Source organism: Glandiceps talaboti, chromosome 15 (assembly GCF_964340395.1).
Source record: "Glandiceps talaboti chromosome 15, keGlaTala1.1, whole genome shotgun sequence".
NCBI classification, from domain to species: Eukaryota; Metazoa; Hemichordata; class Enteropneusta; family Spengelidae; genus Glandiceps; species Glandiceps talaboti.
This window is the reverse complement of record NC_135563.1, coordinates 19,348,518-19,375,975: the sequence shown is the minus strand read 5'-3', so window position 1 is coordinate 19,375,975 and position 27,458 is coordinate 19,348,518. Positions and strand designations below refer to the sequence as shown.

The 27,458-nt window shown below is 34.3% G+C and overlaps 1 protein-coding gene across 1 annotated transcript; it reads right to left on the bottom strand.

Moving 5' to 3' along the window:
* Positions 1-772: 772 nt before the first annotated feature.
* Positions 773-26,325, bottom strand: LOC144446093 (metal transporter CNNM2-like). Its single transcript, XM_078135797.1, has 6 exons — positions 25,191-26,325; positions 17,341-17,479; positions 16,678-16,812; positions 10,802-11,077; positions 10,131-10,154; positions 773-7,991 (listed from the first exon to the last, which is right to left on the bottom strand). The coding sequence occupies exons 1-6, from the start codon at positions 26,208-26,210 to the stop codon at positions 7,585-7,587; spliced, it is 2,001 nt and encodes a 666-aa protein (XP_077991923.1). The 5' UTR covers positions 26,211-26,325; the 3' UTR covers positions 773-7,584.
* Between the last annotated feature and the right edge of the window lie 1,133 nt (positions 26,326-27,458).

Below are 27,458 nucleotides of genomic sequence, written 5' to 3'. Positions count from 1 at the left end.
TCAACAATGTAGATGTCAATATTGTGTGATGAGATATGTATGACAATAGTGTCATTTAATAATTTTGTAAAACTGCACTTACAGGAGGCACTGTGCATAATATGTAAAAGAATTAGCAGATGCATATACTCAGATTGATAAAGGAAACAATTCGTCTTCATGTATGAGGTCGAAAGAGCGCCCTCTAGTGACATGTTAAGATTTATGTAAAAGAATCTATGCATTCTTTATGTGAATAAATTATTTTATTGAAGTATCAAGATATGTATGTGAATAATTTGTGGGTTTTCTATTGTTTGATCCAGTTATTGTTTGCGTTTCTAGTCACTTTGTTTCAGCACATTGTGAAATGATTATAAAAAAAAGAATTCCACCTATGATGTCATTTTACTGGTACAGTTTATATTATTTCATTCCCATGATTCATGATACAACCGCTTGATAAAGTTTTCCTTTGTTGATTTTGACTTGCACTTTTGTATAACATTGAGAGATTTGTCTTCATAGTGTCAGATACAAACATACTGTGAATGGGTGCTCATCCAATGTATCGATAGTATACTAGTATATCACATTACAGTACTAGGCAATTTGAGGAAAAAAATTGTTGCTGTCCCTGCAACAGAAATTTGAATAACTTTGTCAAAAACCTTGATCAACTTATATAATGTGATTGAATAGGATGGAAATACTGAAAATTACGAAACGTCACGTTACATGAGTGAAAAACAAGAAACACAGACACAAATTTTAGCTTAAACAAATCTGTTTATTTATAATAGTCAGCAACATTGTAACAACAGAGTTGTCTCCATACGTATCAAAACCAAATCAGAAGTTTCAAAATCTTTGTACATTGTAGTCACAATGAAGTATGTCAGGCATGACCAAACAAACAAGTTACACAGCTAATTGTTCCAACTATGAAAACATTAACATCTTTATTACTTTCAGTGCTTCATCTCCACATCTATCATACAGAACACCTGTTTGATTCACATTGTTATCAGTATTTAAACATACAAATTATTTTGTCTGTCTGTCTGTGTGTGTGTGTGTGTGTGTGACAAGTGGGTTCTATTTATTGCTGTTTGTCATCCTATCTTGTTTTCCAGTTTAAACCTTTTCTGTCTATAAAGGGCAATATTACACCTTGACGTTCTTACACAAGCAGTCATTGGTCAGAATCGAATCACTTTGACGTTCTTACACAAGCAGTCATTGGTCAGAATCGAATCACACGATCTTCTTTAAATAGACTATTGCCTGTGTGGTGATATTGCAATATAACTGCGTGCACAGACTAATGGCTGGCACTATCACCTGCTGGATTTATTTCATTCGTTGCGAATCTCTTATGTGCATGTTTTCCAGTGCTGTGTGCTCAAGATGACAAAGTAACTACAGTGAGACACACAAGCTTGTTTCTTGCAGAAATTTGAATAAATGTAATTACAGATTAGCTGTGGGGACACTCAAGCTTCTACAAATAATGCAGGCCATGTCTGTATTTGATGCTTATCTACAAGTACAATTTCAAAACGCGTCATCAAAGGGAAACTTTTCTATCAATGATGATGAATGAAGAGTAGCTATGTGAATGACTGGACGAATGAGTGGATGGTGTAATAAAATTAATAACACATGCACTCTGGCAATATCACAATATAATGCCTGCCTTCAGGCTGGCACTCTTTACCAAAATATTGATGATGCCCAAGTCAGAGGCCTTGTGCAGGCACTAAATTGTGATATTGCCCTCACTGGCTGTGTTATTATTTAGTTATTTATTGCGGAATAAACATTAGGCATTTTAGGATAGAATTTGTTAGTGATCCATCAACTAGCCTGTCCATAGTACTGAATCTGTGACTACAATAGCTCTTGTCTACCACGAGAGTTAGAGTAGTTGCTGATCCAGCACTGGGGACAGGTTAGCCAACAGATCACTAACATTTTTTATCTTCAATATCCATTGGCTTGCTTTCACAGAATCTCAATTCTACAACTCTAGAGGGCACCGTTTATTGCTACCAGTTTTGCAACCATTTTAATGTTTAAACACAGCATAATCAATTAAACAGATGCTCTGACAATGTGAGAACTACTTCTCATTCAACACCCATGGTGCATGGTTGGACAAAAAGTGAAAATCTTCAATATTTTGGCTCCAAATGTAAATTCCTTGTTGAAATGGTGTATAACAGAATAATACAAATCAAAAATATTCAATTCACATTACTATGGCAATTGACACAGATTAATACATACAAATGGAGAAAATCTGCAGTGTTACTATGGCAACCAATACTGACTACAAACACTAAAATATTTCATCATTCTGAAATACTAAAAAAAATAACACAAATAAATCACAGTATTGATTGAAAATTTTTAACATACTGATATGCGAATTATTAAAAATCTCTCTCTATAATATAATTCCATTTTACTGTATGTACAATGGTACATGCCCTGTAGGCGGTACTCTTTTTTTATTACAAGAACAGTTACAAAGCCTGTTTTCAAACTCTTTCAAACTTCATCTTTCATTTACAATAGAAAACAAAAACAAGAACTCATAATTTCAACTGACAACACACATCTGTATGATATTAAATTTACAGTTGTACGATATCTTTTTCCCAAAAAATGTTCCACGTCAGAAGGTGGTGCTACCATGGATAGGTCATCTCTTACTACTTTTTGTTCATATTTCTTTTACTTCTGCTCAACTTTACAGCGTTTACTAAGATTTAATACCAAACAAAGCCACCTAAACATCTCAAAATATGACTTGAGCTGTCTAAACAAAGTCTAAACTGACAAAATGTTAACAAAGAGAAGATTTTATTTGCAAATGGCATAAATGTGCATAATGAAGTTACGGTAGCTAAGTGTCACATGTCAACCCACCCTACAGTACTGTGACCTCCATAGCAAGACACCTTGAAAAACAACTATCGGTTATCTATCAATCTATCAGTCATGTATTTCCTTTGCACTTAAATCTTGGAACTCAGGTCTTACAACTAACACTGCAGATACAGCAATAATTTGACACTCCAGCTCACAATAATGGTAATATTGCATCATACATAACCAACAAACTTTCAACCCACCACTATTAAGATCAATAAAACTCAATATCACTATTAAAAATTAAGAAAATTTAGAGCTACAAATGAAAATTTCTACCATGGTTCAAAATTTTAATTTATAACTGAACCAAACTAAGAGTCCATGAACATATATTCTGACAAAATTTAGATCATTGGTCCAAAACATTTGTTTACCAAATGACTTACAAAACAGAACTATGCAGGTCACTTGTACAAAATATTCAAGTAAGGATGGATATGAATATTCATTAGGAATTCCATATTTGGTATGTCATGAATATTCATTTCAGGATCTACTCATTGAACATCTATATTTGGTCAATACTGAAAACTATTCTAACTATATTTGGTAAATAACACAACATTTAGAATATATTTATGCAGTGTATAAGTACACAAAATACCTTTTACTGGCCTATCAATGAAATCATTGTCAGTACAAGTTTGTCTTTGTAATTGGGAAACCTGTCTGATGGAAAAAACCCACAACTGAGAAAGTTCTAAACCAACTGAGAAAGTTCTAAACCAGAAAGATATTGGACTGAGGTGAAATCAGCACTTTAAACTCTCATTACAAAATTGTCAACCAACATAATATAGAGTAGTCTGGAATCCATGCATATGGGGATTTTAAATTTGGGGTGTTTTTAATGGGAGAACCAACATTTCAAATATCCATCCGCATGGATTTCAGGCTAATTTGAGAAAATATATGAACATTCATACATTAGCAAAGAAATTCTATCAGCTGCCATATATTTACTTTTACACCTATGTTCCCACTCTCGCCATCTGGCAGTGTCAACAAACTTAAGTTTTGTTTCCTTTCCTCCTGTATACAATGTGTAGTTCACAATATTAACATTATCTTACACAAACAATTAGTATATACATGTGTATTTTCCAATCACAATACAAATTCTCCCCTGTAAAGCTGTTTTTTCCCCCAATTATCTGGAGCAAGTTAATATATGGATTTAAAGTTTAGCCAGGTCTCACTTTCAACAGCAAACAAAATTCGTGTTAAATATATGCATATGTAATTTTCGCTACAAAAGTAATGCTCACAGTAATGCATTTGAAAATGTAAAGTACCAAATCCTCAAACTTGTATGGAAACTGAACCTAGTACAAGCCAGGATAGTTGCCAGGGTGACAATCCAACCATCTTTGGAGGCTACTGTGTTACTGATATGTTCACAGTAATGTTAACCATAGTTAATACACACCCCATTACTACATAGATTATACTGTATACTAGTATATGGTTACATCATTGCAGTGAAATATCACATAAAATAACACTTCACATGACACTGTGACTTTCATTTGTAAATTCCACTACAAATTGTCATTGCCATGAGCCATGGTTGTATTGTTAACAGTGTTGACAGCAATATCATGGAACTATAACCTGTTATACTTCCATGTACTGATCATGTATTAAAAATGTGTCAAACTTCTCATGTTCAACATCAGTTGCAATGAGCATAGAAACTCAGTTTCAATTATAAAGTGATTTGATGCAGATGTCTTCATCATATGACAGGGTATGGTGAAGGGAGAGAACTTTCAACAATCTGATTAGGTATATACGAGTATAATTTGTCACTCCAATTATGAATATTGAGAAGACTGCAATTCAAACCAACCATCCAAAATAACAACCCCCAAACAACACTATTTCTCTGCTTCCTGCAAGTATGAAGTGGCTGAATTTTAGAGAACTAAAGTTGCTCCTTAAAATTTGTTAGCAATGATTTTGCGTTGACAACAATTTGCGGATGGATCATCTTCCTTGAAACAGAAGCCATTCTACATACAAGGTCAAGACCAAGAACTGAGATTTAAAGTTACAGAAAAATACCACAAATTAGTTGGCAAGTTCAATACAATCATTTCATTTAATATGTTAAAATCAAATTTACCAAAATACAGAAAACTGAGAAAACTCTTGCGAGCTTCAGCAATTTCCAAATAATCAAATAAGCTGTTACTTTTACGATTATGTTTCAGTTTTGTGCAAATTTCAAATGTTTGGTCTCACAAAATCAAACTTCATCTCAGCTTAGGAGAAGTGATATGTCCTCTCAAGAAATTTTTATCTCCCCTCTAGGCTCCCAAAGTTAGGTACTTCCATTCCTGTTTATTTTATTGCTTCTGTTCTTGCCTTGAATGGATTATTACAAGTTCACTTATTCTTGCAAAAGTACATTTATCTAACCAAATGTATTGTATTAAAATCAAATTTGCAGCAGAACATTTTTTGAAATACAATTGAAACAAAAGTTATTAGATCAGTTTTTTGCAAACTTATGGAAAATGAGTATGAATATTGAACAGTATTTACTTTGTAGACATAGGCCATTGGTATGCCAACAAAACCTAAACAGCACTGTATTAGATACATGTACAGTACATCTCAATAATCTCTCTGATTTGCTAGCCTGGTGTCGACACTGGCCTAGCCTGGGACTGGTGCTGGCACTAACACTTGCAATTTCTAACACATCCTGGTGAGGTGTTAGCACAGCTCTAGCCTGGTGTTAACACAGGACTGGTGCCGGCATTAACCCTTCCGGTGAGTTACTAACACACTGGTAAGGTGTTAGTACCAACCCACTGTTAGCAGAGATTTAGCCTGGTGTTAACATGGGACTGGTGCCGGCATTAACCCTTCCAGTTGCTAACACACTGGTAAGGTGTTAGTGTCAGCCAACTGTTTGCATGGGTCTAACTTGGTGTTAACACAGGATTAGTGCCGGCATTAACCCTTCCAGTTACTATAATACTAACACATACTGATAAAGTGTTAGTGTCTGCCAACTGTGGGTCTAACTTACATACTGGTGAGGTGTTAGTGCCAACCGAGTGTTAGCACTGAGCTACTCAGACACCAACCACAAAGTGATTCTTGAACTGTAACATAAACTTCAATTGACATTTTGACAAGAAAAATGGAAGAATTCAAGTATGAGATATTTGGAAGTTCTGTTCCAAATTCAGATAAATTTCACGAGGAGTATTCTTATAGTCTAAAAGGATTTCAGAGTGCAATCAAACAACTAGAATATATAAATTTAGGAGGATTTGAGTTCAAGTTTACAACTGAACCTATCAGTATTTCAGCAGATTTCCTCAACCATCTTGGTCAAGTTCATATGCTATAGATGAAAGAGGATTCTATGTCATGACTTTTTTTTTTTACATACAATGTATATTTATTTAACTTTACTATCTGACTATTAACAGAGATTTTATTTAAATAACACTCAAAGTTTTGGTTAATTGGTCCTACTGATAAACATTCGTGTTGTTCCTAACACTTCCATGTCACATACACACGGTTTAGAATTCATCATTTTTTAAGTACAAGTGGCAATTGTATATTTTGAAAGTGTTTCTACCTACTGATAATCAATCCAATATTGCCTGGTTAACTCTCCACATTTCAATATATTGCTGTTTCTTGGCCCCTGAGCCACACATCTATCATGACCAGATACTGTGAAAATCTGACTACCTCCTAGTGGCAACAGCCTGTTCACCCCTGTATAAACTGTAAGTGGTACAATCTAAACGGTTCTTTATACAGAATGTGAGGTTATTCCATTTAATGGGGTGGAGAGGGTCAAATTGATCAAGGGTTGGAGAGGGTCAAATTGACCTAGATTTGTTGGGTACTTGAGGTAATCAACAGTTGAAAAGCATAGCACTTTATATATTTGCAATTCACTACTGTTTGGCCATACACTGTTTTCTGTGCTTCTAACAAACAATTCATTGGCGAGATTTAGAAGGCTGGAAGGTATGCCATCGGTTCAGTATACCATAGGTGCCATAACAATCCTAATATTAATGTGAACATTTGCGATTAATTCTCTGTTCCTGTTATTGCATTTACCTCATATTAGAGGGTCAAAATATATACTGGTAAGAAGGCAGACTTATTCTTATCCCTTGATTAATGAATCTGTTGCATGTGGCGTGAAAGTCATGGTGTCAACAAGAAAATTGATTGATAATTATTTCTTGCCTAGGGAGTCCAATTCTATGTCAGGTAACAATAATTCCAATTACAGTATCTTAGATAGTGGAAAGTTCAATTTATTTAAAGGTATGTTTGACAAAATACGGATACCTAGATCAGCAGATATTTGAATTTAGAAATTTCAAAATGTGAATACATTTGCACACTGATAAATGTATGACCCTACCTAACACCCAACCCATCCAACCAATACACATTTTTTATAGATTGGTTTCAATAATAATTTACTGAGAATACGTTCTCAAGCTAAGACTCTTCTTCATTTTGATAAATTATGTATGGGTAGAGATATTGCCTGGACAAGTCAATTTAATGCATACACAGTATGTGACTACCACTAATGAAAACATTTCATTTCACTTGTATCTGGCCATGTTTTAAAGCAAGAGTGTGGTCAGTCTTATCTTACTGTCATATTGAACTTTCAGGTTCTGCTAATGGAGGAGTAGCTTCCCCATCTCGTATCAAATGCACCTGTTCTGCATTGATAGCATTCTGAGTGTGTGAGTCGATTCGTTCTTGAGATGTATCGCCAGAATCCACATTAATGGTTGTCTGTGATCCCATATCTACGGCTTTCTTCCATTCCTTCTGGAAGAAATCTTCAGCGCCAGTGTGTTCCTGGGAACCCATGCGTTGCTGCTCCATCTGTGTGGCTCGGCGTGCTGCTAGGTACATGCTTCTGCGAATCTTCAAGAATTGTACGTCACTTTTTATCATGACAGAGTAATCAGGTACATAGGGAGAAGTACTAGTGACACTTCCAGGATTACTGTGTGTACTGTGTATACTGCCTCTACTGGGTGCTGCATGCATACCTGGGAATCAAAAAACACAATCAAATAATTAATCCACGCTCTTATGTTATGTGTAGAAACTGATCATCAGCTAAGATTGTCAACTTGTGTCACATTTGATCCAATTTATACTTATGGTAATCAGGAAATAAGTGTGATTGAAAAAATAACACTTTGATCATTGAAACCAACAACGATAGTGAACAACTGTAGTACCGTGGCTCTTTATAGTCAACAATACAATTCAGGTTTATGAATACTGTCATAAGGAGTCTACTTACTATCTCTCCACTAACTTAACACTAACCTGGACTCCTTAGGTTGATTAGAAATATATATCTATCATGTGGTCAACATGTATCATTTTAAATTTTTCACTTTACTATCGATCATTTATGCTATAAGCAAATATCTTCTTTTCAATTCTGATTATTTTCAGACTCAGCTTCACGGACATTATGTTTTATTTTGATAATTTTAGAAAAAAGAAGTAAAAACAATTGTTTTTGACAAATGTGACACTTGGAATCTATCCTAAGAATGGTAACAAGGACATCCTAAGTAGGAAATCTACATTGCAGTGGTCTGAATACAATGTATAAGATTTTCAGAGTTACTACTAAAATTATATGCTGAAAATATCACTTTGTCTAAACTCTAATGTTGCTCTCGTTGACAACACTACATGGAGACACTTCTTTGTATATTTTTCTGTCTTCAATAAATTTTTTATAGTAAAACTTTTAAGATAACACTAACAGCTGTCTTTATCAGTTTTGTTAAAATGACAGTCCTAATACTGTCTTGTTAGAAGTGTCACTTTTCAATCAACGTTTCTTTTCTACAAGACTGTTTGATGTTAAAACCACTCTACACACAGCAGAGAGAGAACAGTTAAATGAATCTAGTTTTTGATTCACAAAGTGTAAAAGTCACAAACAACAATCACAGTGTTAGACACACCGCTATTATAAGAGTGCAAGTCTACCAAAATTTCACCAAAAGCTAACATCTATATGATAAATAAAGATTTGAGATAGAGATGTTGGCACACCAAAATACAGCTGATCGATAGAGACTATTAATCATTGCCTTTTAAAAGCAGATTACTTTCATTAGTAGCATAGTTTAGGACAGCAGGAACACAATAATACAAGTACGAAGTTGAAGAGCCCTCAATGTTGACTCACAGAGAATCTATAATTATCATTACAAATGTCTGCGTCATATACATGTCCTTTCTTTCGACTTTTTAAAAGAGTCTTTACTTGAAAAGTTGGTGACTCTCAAACTTTTTAGGTACTTGTACTTTAAATGTTGAAATAGCTGCAAACATACACGTATGACCATAGTGTAATTTGAATTGTTTTGAAAATGATGTTTGAATCAGTGAAAAGCAGCATATGGCTGTATCTGCAATAAAGAGTTGATGAACAAACAACCATACATATCAGATAGACAGACACACAGATAGTAAGTTATGCTTAGTATGACTACTTCTACTGCAAGAGAAATGCCAAGCTGATAACACAGTCAGACACCGATATTCCCTACTAAAGCACAAGTTTTGACCATGCTTCTACTCTACAAGAGACTACTGACAATATTAGGAAATGATCAAGATTTCCTTATTTGGCATTACATTCATTGCCATGCAAACTTTGAGATATCTCTCCTTCTAACTTTGAAAATTTGACACAGAAGGACGTGCAATTACTTTCTTGTAATTACTTTGTGTGAATGGACACTCACATAAGGGGCCTTATTCAACATGAAAGTCAGTATGTATACATGTGCAAAGCTCATATTTATCATCTACTTGAGGAAACAAATTGTTTCATTATTTCTATATACATTTGTGTTTATTTTTGAATGTTTATTCATTGCATATCATTTGCATACTGACAAGAAATGTTTTTGGTACTGCAGTGGTGTAAACACACACACACACACCGGTGCACGTAATCCCTGGTACATATATAATAACAGGACTTAAATACTATCTATCAAGAGACACAGTGGATATATCGGTTAATTAAACTCAAAATAAGCATACATTTATCTCTGTCAAACTGTGTATCTCAAGTTTCTATGGTAATGAATGTTAAAGGAGAATCACATAGCAGACAGTGTCAAGTCACAAGTTCACAAAATACTTACGCCTGTCATCTTTAGGTTTAGAGGCTGGTATGATACAAATAAGACAAAACACCACACATCAATGCAACATAATCATGGATTTTGCAAGGAACTACGCTATATTTCACAGTACTTACAAGCTCCTTCTACTATTCAAACTGCTGCTTTGAACTCTGTAACCTCTTTTGCTACACAAAATGGTCAAAATGAAGGGACCTACGACTATATCAAATCAAAATCTCACAAAATCAAATCAGTGAGTGACAATTTGGAAGGGCGACTTTCTTTAATGTAGAATGCATGTCGTGGACGAATTGCCCTGAAAATCAAAAGTTCTTCAATTCTCTACAAATTTTGTCATATGAAAGCTTGTACTAATTGTTTCTGTACTTTCAGAAATAATAAAAGAAATGTTTATGAATATGCTCATAGTCATATATGAAGGACTGGAATTTTTTGAAGTTGTTGGCAGACACCCCCTCCCCAGTGCTAAGGCTAGACTATTTGCAACTAACAACAATTTGAAACATTGTTAAAGAAAGTAACCCATTGATGTTTATCTACGAAATGATATACCATTTCCCATAATGCACCATCCAAGATGGCAGTTTTCAAGGCACACATACATGAATCTTAAATACCTAGTACAAGATTTGAATTTTTAAATGTGCAAATTCAAACTACTGACTCACCTGACCCAAGTAATGCTTGCTGGCCAAAGTAGGCAAATGATCCCTGTTCAAATGTGAGTTGTTCTTTGCCTACACACACCTCCACTTTACCAGACAGAATCAGAATGAAGTAATCAACAGCCTTGCCCTTTGTGTACAGATACAGTGTTGGTCGGTACTTGACAATTTTGTCAGGGTTCTTCAAGTCATCAATTCGGACTTCTTTCACAATGTCTTGGGTCAGTAGACGACGTAGTATACTCTCTGATATGAGATCTGGCTTGAATGGTTCAGTCACTGCACAGAAATACAAAGACAATTTGTTTACACTTGGCAGTAAAGAACATATGGAGTGTTGCCAGCCTGGAACAGTGAGTTCCATCAAAGGATCCGAAAACTCCACTACGGTCACTGAAAACATCAGTTATGTAGACTGTATGCTCTGCCAATCAACACTGACACAACTTTTGATGTGTACTATTTTAGAGTAAATTGTTGCATAAAATCCTCAAATGCTAAGCATTTATGAATAATATTCAGTATATCTCAAATGCTTCATTTCTGTCAAATAAAACGTTTCGCAGGGTTTCATGTTTCATGTCATGAGGACAGATATCATCAATGGTTTCGTCAATGCTAGTCAACAGACCACAAATTAGTTGAGTCTTGAACACCATCATCTAGACTGTCTGTTTTGTCACCTCAGACTGACACATCTTTTGATGTATTCTGTTTTAGAGTAAATTGTAGCATAAAACCCTAATGCAAAGCTTTATAATGAGGACTGTGTGTCTCAAATACCCAAATGCTAAGCAAACATGAAAACCATTTTTCAACTTGATCCAAATTGATGGATATCAGTACAGAGCAGCTCCACACATTGATGAGAGCACAAAACCCCATACAATGAAATCATGTCACATGACATCCCAACACAACCAAACTATCTGTCAGATCATCCCTTTGGTTTGAACTTTCTCCTAGTATGATATCAATGTTTAAAACAGTTCAATGATAACATATGAACCTAGGGTGAATGCAATAACACAATGTCTTTGTAACATTATCTAAATCATGTATCTCCTGATAACCTCATTTTTCTGTTTTCAATTGTTTAACGGACACTTGCCATGTTAAAGTCACACTATCCAGGTTAGGTAAAGCCATTAGTTATCATTTATCCCTACAGTAATGGAATAGTGTTATAGATACTGTCATATATAGTTTAATGGAAAATTTGAATCTAATTTTATCCATTCTGACACACTTTTAAAGACTAAATTATCAATTCTATTCATAAACATACCTTCATACTTACTCAGTTTGTTACAGTTTGATGAACTGCCTACTTAATTTATCCTTGACATTTTCTTATTTATCAAAATGTGGAGAAGAGCATATGAAATGGTTGAGATTTTTTTTTCAAATACATTTTTTTTTCTGATAGCATGCCTTCAGAAATTTTGTAGGTAGGTTGTTTTTTGTTGCAATAATATTTTGTGATTTGGCAAGAGGACAGTGAGCAATGACATATAACATTTACACTAACACTGCCTGATATAAAACAAATGAAACATGTACAGGAATTACTTCAGAATATCACAGATGTGATGAAGGATTACAAGACTAGAAAATGTTCGCCCGATGTCATTTTACCTTTTCGAATGTAAAAAATATTTAAGGTAGTCTTAAATTAGGGCCAGTTGGGTTATTGGAGCCGCACCACTATCAAATGGTATAATTTTGAACATTATTTTTTTCTAAAATTTTTTAGACACCAATATTTGAATCCCATATTTTTGGATTACTACATTATCATAGCCTTAGTCTTTTGTTCAGTATCAAATTTTATACCATAACCACTCTTCCAGACAACCGTTTTCCTGCTCAATATTGAAACCTTATCTAACATTTGCCTTCAATCATTTTTGTTTTACAGGGAGATTAGTTTTATTAATCTACTTCACATTCAAAACCTGGTGAGAGAGCTAAATCTGTAGCTCATATAACATCTTAATTACATTGTCATAATGGATTTCCTGTTCATGAAAATTTGCAAACTAATAACAATCATAGCGGCAAACAGACAGTTTGAAAATGCATGTTGACCTAAACTGGTGAAATGTCCTTTGCAAGTAATTAGACCGCTCGATTGTGATGCAAGAACTAATTACATCATGTACTCCTATAGTTTAGTACCATGCCAATATCTTGATCATAACCTGTCAGTTGATGTACGAATTACAGTTCTAGACAGCAAGCACAGGTGTTGTAAAGATGTTGTCAAGACAACGCAAGATAATTACAAAACTACCTAGTGATAACACTATCTGATTACATGATTATTTAGTTATATATTGGTCATTACACATGTTTACTCTTATCATCATCAACCACTAGTACATACTACATAAAAGATTTCTTTTCATTCATATTTGTATTTTAGGAAATTTAGCTTATTAAATGATAGTTATGCAGTGAATCTGTTTTATGTTCAACCTTTATCGCATCTAAGGTTATTTCTGCATGAACTGATATGGAAAGCATGGTAACCTTTAAAAGTAATGTGTATGGTTGCCATGACAACTGGTTTGTAGCTTGTCTGAAAAGGTCTCCTTGATTCTCAAACTACATAGAGATACTCTATGAAGAAACTTATCAACTAGCTGAATTTAATAGCGGTTCTTTCTTTATTGTTTCTTTTGTTTGTTAATACTATTTTGTACAAAATGGTTTGTATAAATGTGAATGTCACAGTCTCCTTTATGTTGAGTGATTAGATGGGACATAAAGTTAATATAGCAACTGATTTTATCTTAATAGATCTTTTTCCTTTACTACATGTCTACATGGTTCTGTTCAATGAGGTCAAAGGTTAGAATGGTTCAACATTTGCTTATTGTACATAGAACACACCCTCGCAAACCACTGCCTCTTTTATGGCACCGTCGAAACTTGTCTTGTTATTTCAATGTGTAGCGGAAGAAATAACAGCTCTGGTTTGCAGGAATGATAGCACATTAACGATATTAGAAAATATATTCTGTTAGTACAGATTTCTGGTTGTCTATATACAATGATTTTGTCACAGGGTACAAAACTAATAGTGCAAAATAAATGGTACATTGATGCTAAAAGTAAAATGACAAAATTTTCCATTCTTTTATTCCTTATCTAGTTTGTGCTTTTCATATTTCGTGGGAAAAAGACTTATTTTAAATTCAACTTTTAACTTTTACAATATTTGTATTTGTATGAGCTCCTGTTTTTCTGTATTGACTTTATTAAAACATTTATTTTCAGTTACTATCTGAATGAATACTACATTATATAATTATTTGTAATTTGCATATGAATTTGCATATGAATGAATTTGCATATGAATAAGTAGGTGTGAATAATCAAATTTTAATTTGATTGTACATAGCTAAGGCAATAAAGGTGTAAGATATGTAACAACATTTAACAGCCTAGAATCGAGTCATGTGTGGATTTTGCTCTTACTTTTCCCCTACCACGCTTGGCATTTTGCTAACGACATAATATTGTTTTAATGAAGCCATGGCCTGAAAACAGGAAGAAGTTCTTGTTGGTTTTCAATTCTTCCAATTGTGAGACGACATCATAGTGTCATCATGTGATTAGATCTAACTTAGAGGGTTGAGCTATATGATGTAAACGTGACTGCCATATTCAATGCCACTGTGGAATATCGTAATTTTATTTTAGGTTTGAATATATGACTGTTATAATGAAATGCCAGATGTGGAAGGGGAAAAGTGAGAGCAAAATCCTTAACAACCGGATTCAAGGCTAATGTAACAACAGCATAAAGGGAGATTACAGCACTCTGTTAAAACTTGATATATCATTCCTTAGTTTCATCTCTGAGGTTCTTGGAATCAATTGTCATGTTTAAAACTACCTTGAAATATTCAGACATGACATTTTTGTCTGCAGCAATGTTCAGCTGATCAACTTATCATATAACATTGTTAGATGTCACAACACTTCATACATTATGTTCAACTTGTTATAAATCTCCTTCTAAAGAGGAAACAGTATGGTTTCCTGAGTTATTTTCATCCAGGGTTTTCCCTTCCTTTTTATGTACTAACCAGACAAACTTCAGATTCATATCACACGGCATGATAGAGGCAGCAAATCATGATCCACTAAACGGAAACTATGCAGTCATTCACTTCTGTTTGTGAATTAAAATCTTGTCATCTATTTGTGAAAATTCCTAATTTTTTAGTTATAATACATCTATCAAATGCTTTTGATAAGGCTTGGGAACATTACCCAGGTAACAAAAAGAAGAAATATCATTACATTTTCTGGTTTTCTATACAAGTAATCAACTGTGGAAAAATCCATATTAAGTGCCTGGAGCGCTTGAGTAAATTTGACCTATTTGCACCCCTTTAACAACAAAAACACAAACACGTCTTCCAGCAGTACACTGTCAACTAGAAGAATGCATATGAAATTTAACCCATGTCCATTTTAAACCTGTTTTGCTCAACTTACAGCTATTTGTGTACAAACAAATATCCTCCTGATAGAGAGGAATAATATCAATAATTTTAATATTGATATCAGCAAATTTGTTAGTAATCTCACATACAAAATTGTTTGTGTTTGTTGATATTCATGCCACAAATCTCGCTTGGACAAGGAGTTATAATTTCACTGCTATATTTTAGCTATGAAACATGAATACTGGTCAATAGGTCTACATGTAAGTGTTTCACAGCCTGAGTTTATATATATATATATGTACTGTTTTCTACTCAACTACACTCAGATGAAAATATCTACAGAAAAGCCTTGATTAAAGTAGCTTATACAATATTAATATCAATGCATGTCTCCAATGACAATGGTACAACAATCATATGGTATTGTTAGCACAGTTGATGGGTTTTCTTCAACGTTTTAGAGTAAAAATACTAAAATACACCATTAAATTGTAAATGTATTAGGCTTGACTACCCGGTTTGCACTCTGTCAATAGCAAGTGAGTGATGATAATGTGAAAGTATACTTTGATACTTAGAATACTTTAGGTAGTAACAATCATCTCAAAGAAATGTCCAAACCCAGCTTGTGAGGTTAAGTGAGGTTACTTTTTAAATCATTGATATAGACAAAACAGGATTATACATTTAGTAACTAGTAAGATTGGCCCATCTATCACTAACATGACATTGTGTGCATTGCAGTATGTCCTAATTGATATTCTCCAAGTGGATGGTTCGCAATGGATGTATTGCACACGTTTCAAAGTATTAATGGCTTTTATAGATTTCTACAGAGGCTGGTGGGGATAACATGAGGATAGCACTCACATAACCTATATTTAAATCACCATGGCGTTAATGTGTTTACTTCGAAGCATATATCATCACATAATACTTTGCTTTTTTTGTTGCACCGTGGCTTATTTCCACATGACACAATTTACATATGGCATGAATATGGCATGAAGCAGTTCATTTTTTTTTACTAGGCTTTTATATTCTTGCCATCATGGAAATGAAAAGGGACAATTTTTCTAGTTTTTGCAGGGATCACACTCAAAATAAGGGAAACTAGAGTAGAGTTTACCTGCTTCATAGCCATCATTCTGAGCTAGAGTATAATGATTACTTGATATATGCTGGTATGTATACATGTATTTTATGGCTAATAATATCTATCATTCAATTACATAGAACTGTACTGTGTTTACAACAAAGGTTGCACTCAGATTATTGATTTACATATAATGTGAATTATTACATCCTATGCCCTCAGTGGCAGAAAGGATAATATATTACTTAGGAAATTAAGAAAGTGAAATACCATCTCGTACAACTATGTGTTTGTGATAACTCATAAAAGTAACTTACCTGTATACAGAAACTGGAACACTGCTAATGTTAGCTGAGGAGACATCTTAGGTCTGGCAATCTCTTGTGGCGGCTGGAATATGGAGAAATCACGTACAGCATTTTTCTGTAGTAGTTTCTTACTCTTGTTGTCCACTATCACAGAGAAAAAAAAGATTTATTGAAATGACAATATTAACAGGATAAAATATGACATTTCTGTGGTTCTTATAATCTGATTCTACTAGGCTTGCCCTATATAATTGAAACAAGTTTTCACGAAATTTGTGGGGAAAACACAAAATATCGTAAAACATTGAGACGGACAATTTTGTGACAATGACTTGATGCTATACCTTGTGTACTTCATTGCATTATACTACATAACAGTCTTCTGCATTACACTTTACTGAAATACACAGCACTATATCATACCACACTAGAATACAGTGCAGTACAGTACAGTACAGTACAATACAGCTCAGTACAGCTCAGTACAGTACAGTGCAGTGCAGCACAGTGCAGTACAGTATAGTACAGTACAGTACAGTACAGTACAGTACAGAGCAGTGCAGCGCAGCACAGCACAACACAACACAGCACAGCACAGCACAGCACAGCACAGCACAGTACAGTGCAATGCACTTGCACCATCATATTGCTAGTCTTTATAGCTTTACTTACTGTAGATGTCAGTTTCATCCACAATTTCTGATTTGATGATTTCTTCTATGACGTCTTCCAATGTTACAATACCGAGAACTTCATAGAATGGGTCACCATCACCTTCATTATTTACACGATTTACAAAGGCCATGTGACACTGACCTAAAAACGGACAAGAACAACATGATAAAGTCACAAAATATGAACACTTAGTGTTTGTAGATATTGCTTTGTATTATAAATCTCCCTGAACAATGTATGGAATAACTTCTGTTCTGCATATTTATAGCTTCTCTACAGGCTACCTGTAGCTTTGAATTGGCAGATATCTTCATGGACAGATTTGAAGCCACGGATAGGTTCTAGACTAATTTATTGCAAGTTGTGAAAGTTTTCTGTTTGAAGCTTAAACTACCCTTTCAGACTCTGCTACACTTGACAAGAAAGTAACATAATATAATGATGGATTTTTTAATATCTGTTTATTTCTAAACCCAAGTTATCGTGTGTGTTATCTTCATACATACATGTAATCAACCAATGTAATTATGTCAGGGAGGATTCATAGTTTGTATATCAAAACATTTACCGAGGTTTGAATACATGAGGTGGCTGAAATATTTATTGGTATTTACAAAAATATGCCTGAGGGTAAATATTCACATGATTTGTCATAGCATGTTTTGTATTATATTGATGAAACTAGAGTTTATTATTATGTGCATCATTTTGACAAATCAAATTATAGCTATTTCATATTATATATGTATCATTATCCAGTTAGATAAACAGTATCATTTATACTGTTGTCTAAATAAATGCTGATATTGATAAAGCACATAAAAATTATGCATTACAACATTTCGCTATCATCCCAAACTGGTATGTCTTGATAAAAACAATGTTTTGGACATGAGGCACAATTCAAAATATTTACATTACAAAAATAGATTACATCATTTTGCACAATTGTGTATCTTTAATTGTCAGGAATTTACAAGGGGTGGCACCTTCCATTCTACTATTACATCACATCAACATGGAGGTAAATGCTTCAAATATCTGTGGGTTATTTGAAGACACATGATGTACACACGTAGGTGACATTTAAGGGTTAATGACATGAATGGCCGTTATGTCACCCATACCAATGACTCCACAATAAATCTATAGTCAGCCAGTACTTCTAAGTTTTTCAAGAACCCTTGTACTTTTAGGGGTAGTCACTACATCATTTACACCAGTGAACACATGGTGAAACTGAAACTTAAAAGTTCGTAAACTCAATAATCCGACAATTATTATGGGACACTGTATATGAATGTTCTAAGATGATATGACAGTAAACAACACATTTTTATACTAAATGTCATCAGTGATTTTACATCCAGTAATGAGTGTCTTTAGTCAGGCAGTCAGTATGTCACCAGTGGCTCTCTGTAGACTTAGCTAAGTGATCTAGAAATGCCTCATTGGTATGCAATGTTTAACGATGACCTCCCTTGACTACATTTCATATTGCTCAGTACTTCCTGTCACTACATGTTATTATGACATGACTATCACATGTAGCTGACACATTATATAGACTGTACCTCCTACTGTCAACAATTATTTTTACTTTCTAAATTCTAAAATACCCATTGAGTTTCATGAGGATATCATATTATTTGTCAAATGATTTTTTAATTTAGTGATAATCTTACATCAGATTTCTTGTATTTTTCTTAAGTTGGTTAAAATCCATTTTCATGCTCTATACTTGTCAAACCTTAGTATTGTCATAGCTAGTCTGGATGCCAAAGTGGTAATGATACTGTATAGGGACTAGACTAGTATGTCATAGCAGTCACTTGTGCACTAAGGAACAGTTCTGTGTTACAGATTATACCGTTAAATTTTGTCAATACAGGTGTTAACATTGTACATTTGAGTGTTTTTTGTTGTTGTGAGGTTCACTGGGTACACTTAGATCAGTTGTTGTTGTACTAACGACTGACTGAACAAACAAACGAACGAACGGACAGACGGTCAAACAAATGAACAAACAAACACGAACAAATGAACGAATGAACAAATGAACAGACGGATGGACAAATGAACGAACTAGCTAGTGATCTAACTAAGTAACTAACTTACTAACTAACTAACTAACTAAACTAACTGACCTAGTTACTCTCTAATTGTATGTTTATCCTCATTAAAATATTGATTGATTGACTAATACAGTATATTTGAAGGCTTATGATACATAAAACAACAGAAAAATGAAATATTGGCAGCTAAATTGATTGATCAGTAGAGATATAAACAATTTCATTGCTTTTAATCAGGTGACATTAACAACTACACTAGTACTACAAGACACATGTTTGTGTGAACATTTTTGAACTTTAAAATTTTGAAGAAAAAAACATATGACACAGACACAGACCCAGAAAGACAGACACCATTACAATGGACTACTACTACAGGTGTACAAAGACACACATCACATGTCTGAGTTGTTTAGGTCACTGTGTTAAAATTCAAGTCACCATTGGATCGACCTACAAACCAATCGCATTGTATGATCTGATTATCAGACTGAGTAACAGAGTCACCTAGTTTCATATCATTGAGATGTTATCTTGCTATGTAGACTGTAACCATACCAACTGTTTAATTCACTATTCTCAGAAAACTAATTCTGACGCAAACAGATTTGGAAGTCATAAAGTATCTACTGGGTACTATATACAATTTTTCATTTTCATAAATTAATTCACTGTATCTTAATTTATAAAAATCCTATATCATAATTTTCAGTGGAAATATAATTAGCTGCAGTAGACTCTCTTTGTTGGCACAATGCCAGTCTTTCACTCAGGGTAAGGGCAATTTCTCATTCTGGAAAAGTGCAAGTATTAAAATAGTATTCATCTTTTTGAGGGATGAGGTGGGGTCATTTTTGCTGCATTTTAAAAGGTTCATGCAGTATCCTACATATTGAAGTATATTATGTATGAGTATAATGTCATTTACTAGCCAAACCTGGCAGTGGTACCAAGACATTAGTTAAGAGGCTACCCGTGGATTTGAATCGCAAGAGCTCGTTTCACCCCCTTTAGCTCAATGAGAAATCATAGCCAAAAGGCAAAATTTGTCTATGCATATGAGTAAACCCCAATGATGTACTTGTATAAGTAGCACACTGAGATGACAAATGTCATGAATGTACTGTATTTAAACATTATGTAACAGTCCCTGAACATTATGTAACTATCCCCCAATAGATAAAAACTAACTAAATGACCATGAAGGTGACTTCCTTTGAATTTGAAATTTCATCTCAGCAGTTCATTGCGCAAGACATGAGAAGAGAATCAAAGACACAGATAGTCTCTAGACTACAAAGGCATAAGAAATGATTCAATGACATAATTTTGTACACATACAAAATGTATACTAAAATGTCAAAGAACCTCTATAGTGCTAACAATGCAAGATTTTTAATGTCATGGTAGTCGCGTCTCTAGTCTATCTGCTAGACCTCGGATGTTCTTCCGATAGAATACGACATACGCCCGAACATCGCTATCGAGGATGGAACATCCAAGTTCGGGCAAGCCCTCACTGTGAACTTCGTTCGCTTATAGTATCGAAAGAAAGCCCGAACGTCTAGCAGCAAGACTATCACGTCTCAAGCTGCCATTAAACCATGCACAAGCCAGGTTGAAAAAAAATGGATATATACTCTGGTTGCTCTACGTCATGACACCAAATGCCTATGTGTTAGAGACTATGTCACAACAACACGTGTCTACGTCACTGGTTTTAATGTGTTTGAAATATGAGTCAACTTATTCAAAACTGCCATTATTTTCTCCCAGAATTTTCTTTGATATTACTGGCGCTGGTATAATTATGTTAACTTATTCTCCAATATCTTTCTTCACTAAGCTGGAAAATACTCCTAGACCTAAGGATTTTGTCACTGCTCATCTAATGACTCTTATTGACAAAGGTCCCTTAGGTCCCTTGAAAAGAATAACATCTCATTATACTAGAACTGTTTAATTAAGATATATGTCCTGCTTTTAGTATTTTTGGCCAAGCAATGAAGCTTATTAACTTGAGCTTGCAGCACTTTAATTAGGGTAATTAGGAAAAAGACATCGAATATAACACTGCTCAGTGATACATCCAAGATAATACGTACGTACATACATACATACATACATACATACATACATACATACATACATACATACATACATACATACATACATACATACATACATACATACATACATACATACATACATACATACATACATACATACATACATACATACATACATACATACATACATACATACATACATACATACATACATATATATATATATGTATATGTATACACTCAAGCCTGATCATAGCGAAAAACTAAAGCATTTACTGATTGAATGATATTTGTTATGGGTCCAGCTATATATATTCAAAATATATCATACCACCATAGTCCTAAGCCTAAATTATCTGATTTCCCCCACATACCTTACCATCATAGTCCAAAACCCAAATTTCACTGAATGTGCTGATAACAATGTAAATAGCCAATCTGCCACTTTCTGTTACTAGGGTACTGAAATATTTGACAAAATACTAACGTACTGATGACAAAGATAAGGCTGATTTATTCTTTCAAATGTACAAATGCCAAACTAATCTGATTTTTAAATTACTGGTCTTTTTTTTTTGTAATTTCATAAAAATTATCAACTTTTAGTTCTATCATTTAATTTCAGAAATGACAATTTTTTGGTAGCGTTACCATGGTAACAACTTTGTATAGCTTGTACAGTATTGTATAGTCATTTGTATAAAAACAAATATCTCATGTATCTCATCTTTTCCAAAACCTGAGTCAGTCTATCCTAACATGTCAATATGAAAATCAACTTATTAAGTTGTACATTTCAGATTGAAATCAGACTAACCTTGATGAGTTAAATGATATAATTTTTAAATATAATAAAGCATGACTATGGATATTCCCAAAAAAGAGACAAATAACCTAAATTGTCTCTGGAGTTACCAACACACGTATCAATTACATTGGTATTTGGTATTAGATACTGAGGTATCCTGCAAAGCTAAACTGTTTCTAAACGACTCCCCTGAGGCCACCCTTTGATCATAATTTAATTGACATGTTTGAGGTACCTGAACTCACAGGTTATGACAGACAGTAATATCTACTTTACAATGCTACTTCAGTACTACACAGTACTAGATAAGGAGAATGGGTTCCTCCTAATGGCCACTGGATTGCTATGTTTTGTCATAAGATCAGCTGGTACAATTATACTTATTACTTGTTCTATATATTCCTGACTAACCTTTCAAGTGAGGATAGTGCATCTTAAAGAAGTGTGTTCCCAGGGGACTATTTCAGCACAGAGATGGTTTAATATATGAAAATACGACTAGTTTATCTACATAATCATAATCTACCAACTAAAATGAAATGTTATGTACTTGACTTATCCAAAGAGGAAATACTTACAAGTACATGTAAGTGTCAGGAACCTATGACTATGTCCTAATGTCAATGAGGACAGCATGGTTCAAGGCTAACATGTAAAATAACACAATATCCACCATTTGAATGCTAATATAGAGATTTCAAACCAGTACAGGTGTATCCCCTACTGTGCTACATGTATCCAGGCCCTTAGTCAGTCTACACCTTTTTTTTTTTTTTTTTTTTTTTTTTTTTACAAAGTACTGTATTGTAAAATACATACAACATATGGTTATCTTTTGAAAAACAACATAACATATATATAAAATTATAATTGTTCACAACAGGGTATACAAGTATCTTACTACAATGCATAGGCTGGTATAGTTTGCAGTGAAAAAAATCTATCCAGCTTTCCTTTACTGAGATTTCCAAATAAAATTGTATTTGCTTTCTCATCAAAATTAGTTGGATTCTACCAAAGTAATTGCATGTTTCTAAATTCCATTACAAGATTTAACCTTACATGCACAATTTGCATGTAGATATGTTTAGCTGAATCTTCACAACAATACTCTAAATTTAGTAAAATTTGAATACAATATAAGTGTGGTCTTGAACAGGTACAATACTATTTCCATTACAATAACCTTGGCTATTGTCATGGTCATGCATGTTTTATTTCAACTTGTTTGAACAAGGAAAACAGTGCAGCACAGTACAGTACAGTACGGTATGTATACAGTAAATGTAGTGTACAGTACAGTACAGTACAGGGTAGTGATATACATGTATGCTGTTAATTTTCTCTTCTTAAATTTGTGGTCTAAATAGTTTTATCTTTGCCATTATGTATCACCTTATATTTTCAATATTTTTGAGTAAGTTATTTTCGGATCACTTCTGTTCAATTCAGATACTTAAGATCTGCGATGGCAGAACTGAGATAAATTATGTCGGAATGTATTAAGTTATGTATGTATGTCACTATGATTAAATACATGTACAGGTACCCAAGTATCTATTTCCGAGTGTTTCAACATGTTCAAGATACATTGCATCAAAGGCACTTGAATCAATCTGTATGATATTTTTTTTTTAAATATAGTAAATAAGATATTTACTATACATGTACATTAAAAAAAAATCATACAGATTGATTCGAGTGCCTGTGCATCACACCATCTCTTCTCAGTTAGAGGTTATTCATGACTTCAAATCTCTTCTTAGTATATTTGTATTTCTAGTTTAATGAGGTGCTGAGATGAATTTTCTAATTCAAACAAAGCAACCACACAGTCACTAACGTCATTATTAGAATTCTGCTAAATAATAAGTTAGTATTTATTGAGGGTGGTTATGTAATGTCCAAATATTATACATTTGTCATATAAGGGCACTACCTAAACATTGTTTGCATCATTCTTACCATTGGAGGTCTACTCATTTGCAGTGTTGGTTCATGATTTCTCATTGCCCTAGATCTTTGAAGTTGTAGGGGGTGAAGAGAGATCTTCAAAGGCATGGATAGCCTCTTGACTACATCCTTCAAGGATGGAAAAGATAAGGACCTAAAGCAGAATTTATGTTTTGGACTTACTGAAATTCACATGATGAGCAGTGTCTTCACATGAATTAAAAGATGAGTGACGTGATATTCACATAACAATAATATATGACATACAATGTTATACAATCGCGGGTGTATGTGTATGTGTGTGTGTGTGTGTGTGTGTGGTGGGGGGGGGGCACAACCCTGTAATGTTTCTATGTGACCTAAAAATTCATATCATATAGATATCTAATTTCTTTTACAATTAATACAATCCATAATAATTTTAGAGAAATAAATCTGAACTATCCTGTATATTGCTTGTAAATAAATACATTTTATATCAACATGATGATATATGTGTGTGTGTGTGTGTGTGTGTGTATATATATATATATATATATATATATATATATATATATATATATATATATACATATATATATATATATATATATATATATATATACATATATATACATATACATACATACATACATACATACATACATACATACATACATACATACATACATACATACACACACACACACACACACACACACACACTATGCAGTTTCATTTGAACATTTATATTCAACAATAAACACATATATAGAATTGGCCTGGATTCAGTACTATCCTGTTTTACATATGGTAGAACAGAACAGCATGCTTTCCGGTCTAGTGTAGAATATATGTATATTAACCTTTCCATGACACAAACATTACTTGTAGTATCTAGCACCTATGACATTCTCTGAGTCAGTTTGCTATGTGATACCAGGTTGTAATGCGTGTAGATACTTTACCTTTTTTGAATTCCTCCAACATGATATCTAATGTAGTGTCTTCAAAGACAAAGTTGATAGGATGGTTGTAGAATTTACAGACAGTCTTCAACGGTGTGCAATCATCAGGGTCCACAAATGCTAAATCTTTCACAAATAGTAAAGCGACAATATTCGAGCGTTCACCCGAGTATACCGGGATACGCGTGAAACCTTTACTCATTATCTCTGACATAGTGTTGAAGTCTAGCACAGCGTTGTACTCAATCATGAAGCAATCTTCAAGGGGTGTCATCACTTCTGACACAGCCTTTGATTTCAATTCCAAAGCACCTGAAATAATGTCCATTTCTCCCCTCTCAAAATCTGAATATTGTGAAGTCACTCGCAATAACTCAATTAAACGTTCTTTATTGTACACAGTGCCAATTTCTTGGCCAAGTATTAGGTCTAGGAGTTTACTAATAGGAAGGGATAAGGGACACGTTATTAACATGAAAAATTTGGTCAGGATAACTGTTTTGGCCCCGACAGCAAGCCCATGACGTGAACAGATCGACTGAGGAACAATTTCACCAAATATAACAATAGCTATTGTCGAACCAATAACCGCTATAAGGCCTGAGGATAATGCGCCCAATAAAATTGCAATGGTACTGTTCACCATGACATTGCCAAGCAGGAGAGAGCAGAGCAGGTAATTACCGTGTTTTCGGATTGGAGATATCTTTTTGGCGTAACTTTTCTCCTTCGGAGAACCACAATTTTGTACAATTTTCAATTCTGTTGGATCAAGAGCCATTAAACCCAAGTTAAGACCACTAAACAGACCAGATAAACACAGTAAAATGGCCAGCATAATGATATTGGCCCACAATGGTATCAGGGGTTCGACGGGTTCTTCGCACTTGATCGAGTTCCAGGGTTCCATCCCCATATAAATCCATGAACTGTCCTCTGTATCATCTTTGAGGCAAATGGCATAGATGTTCTTCTCATATGGCACTGGTAACATTACTTCGACAACAGCAGTCATAGGATCGCCCGAAACGGTGAGTGAGAAAACATCCGTGTGGTGAAAGTTGTCGCAATCCGCGCCTCTCGTAACGTTATCCTGTGTCGTAAACGTCAACAATGTCCGGGAACTGAAATCCTCGCCTATGAGTCGTAATAAATACAGTTTTCTGGCAATCAATGTGATTCTTCCGCCTTCTACTGACACTTCCCCTTCTTCCACACGTACAGAGTACAACTCTGCTTCGCTCGAAGACAAATTCAAAGCCTGTAAATTGCATATTGCAACCGCCAAAAGGAGCAGCCGAAGTAAACATGTCAGACTTTCCGCCATGTTGGGTAAACCTGCTTGACAGTCACGTGACTAACGTTGCGAAAGTAGGTGACTCATATATCATGTATGCGATATGCGCGCTCCATTATGTGGGCTCAACTTGAACTCACGATGACAATCTAAATATTCATACAAGATATTCGTACATATGCCCTGTACATATGTTTTATGTTGCTAGCGAGTAAGAGTTATTCAGACAACTAACGTAAATGTTGAGTTGAAAGAAATGTATGAAGTCACGAACAATTTGTCCCGACTTGAAGACCATCGCGAGAGGCCTAAAACTTGCATGTTAATACTAATAGCATAGGCTCTAATTCCCCGTCCGTTTGTGTTGTATTTTATAGATGTTTCAGCATTGAAAAACATTTTTTCTAGGTTATCTTAACTTAAAAATGTGTGACGAAGGCCGAAAACACCCACTGAACAAATGGCAGTATCCGTAAAAGATAATAGTTGGCATATAAAGGTCGATCATCAAGGTAAGTTGATTCCGCGGAACAATCTCGGAGAAACCGCGTGTCGGCCTATCCGACAATTTATGTCTGATCTAGACTGAAAACTTCATTTTTTTGCGCGCGCGCTTTATACTTCATGATATTTTTGAGAGGACATTTTATTCACATCTTGCCAGCATCGACAAAGAAAATGCTTTCTGCCTTACGGAAAAGTCGTTTACTCATGTATGTATCTACTCATGTGTCGGGTAGTTAGTTAGTTAGTTTGTGTTTGTTTGTTTGTTTTTACTTGTTTGTGTTTTGTTTGTTTACTTGTTTGTTTATATTTGTAAACAAAACTAACTGATTTCCAGATGTGACCATGTGGGGGGGGGGTTGTGTTTGTTCGTTGGTTTGGTGTTGTTTACTCATGTATGTATCTACTCTTGTGTCGGGTAGTTTGTTTGTGTTTGTTTGTTTGTTTATTTGTTTGTTTACT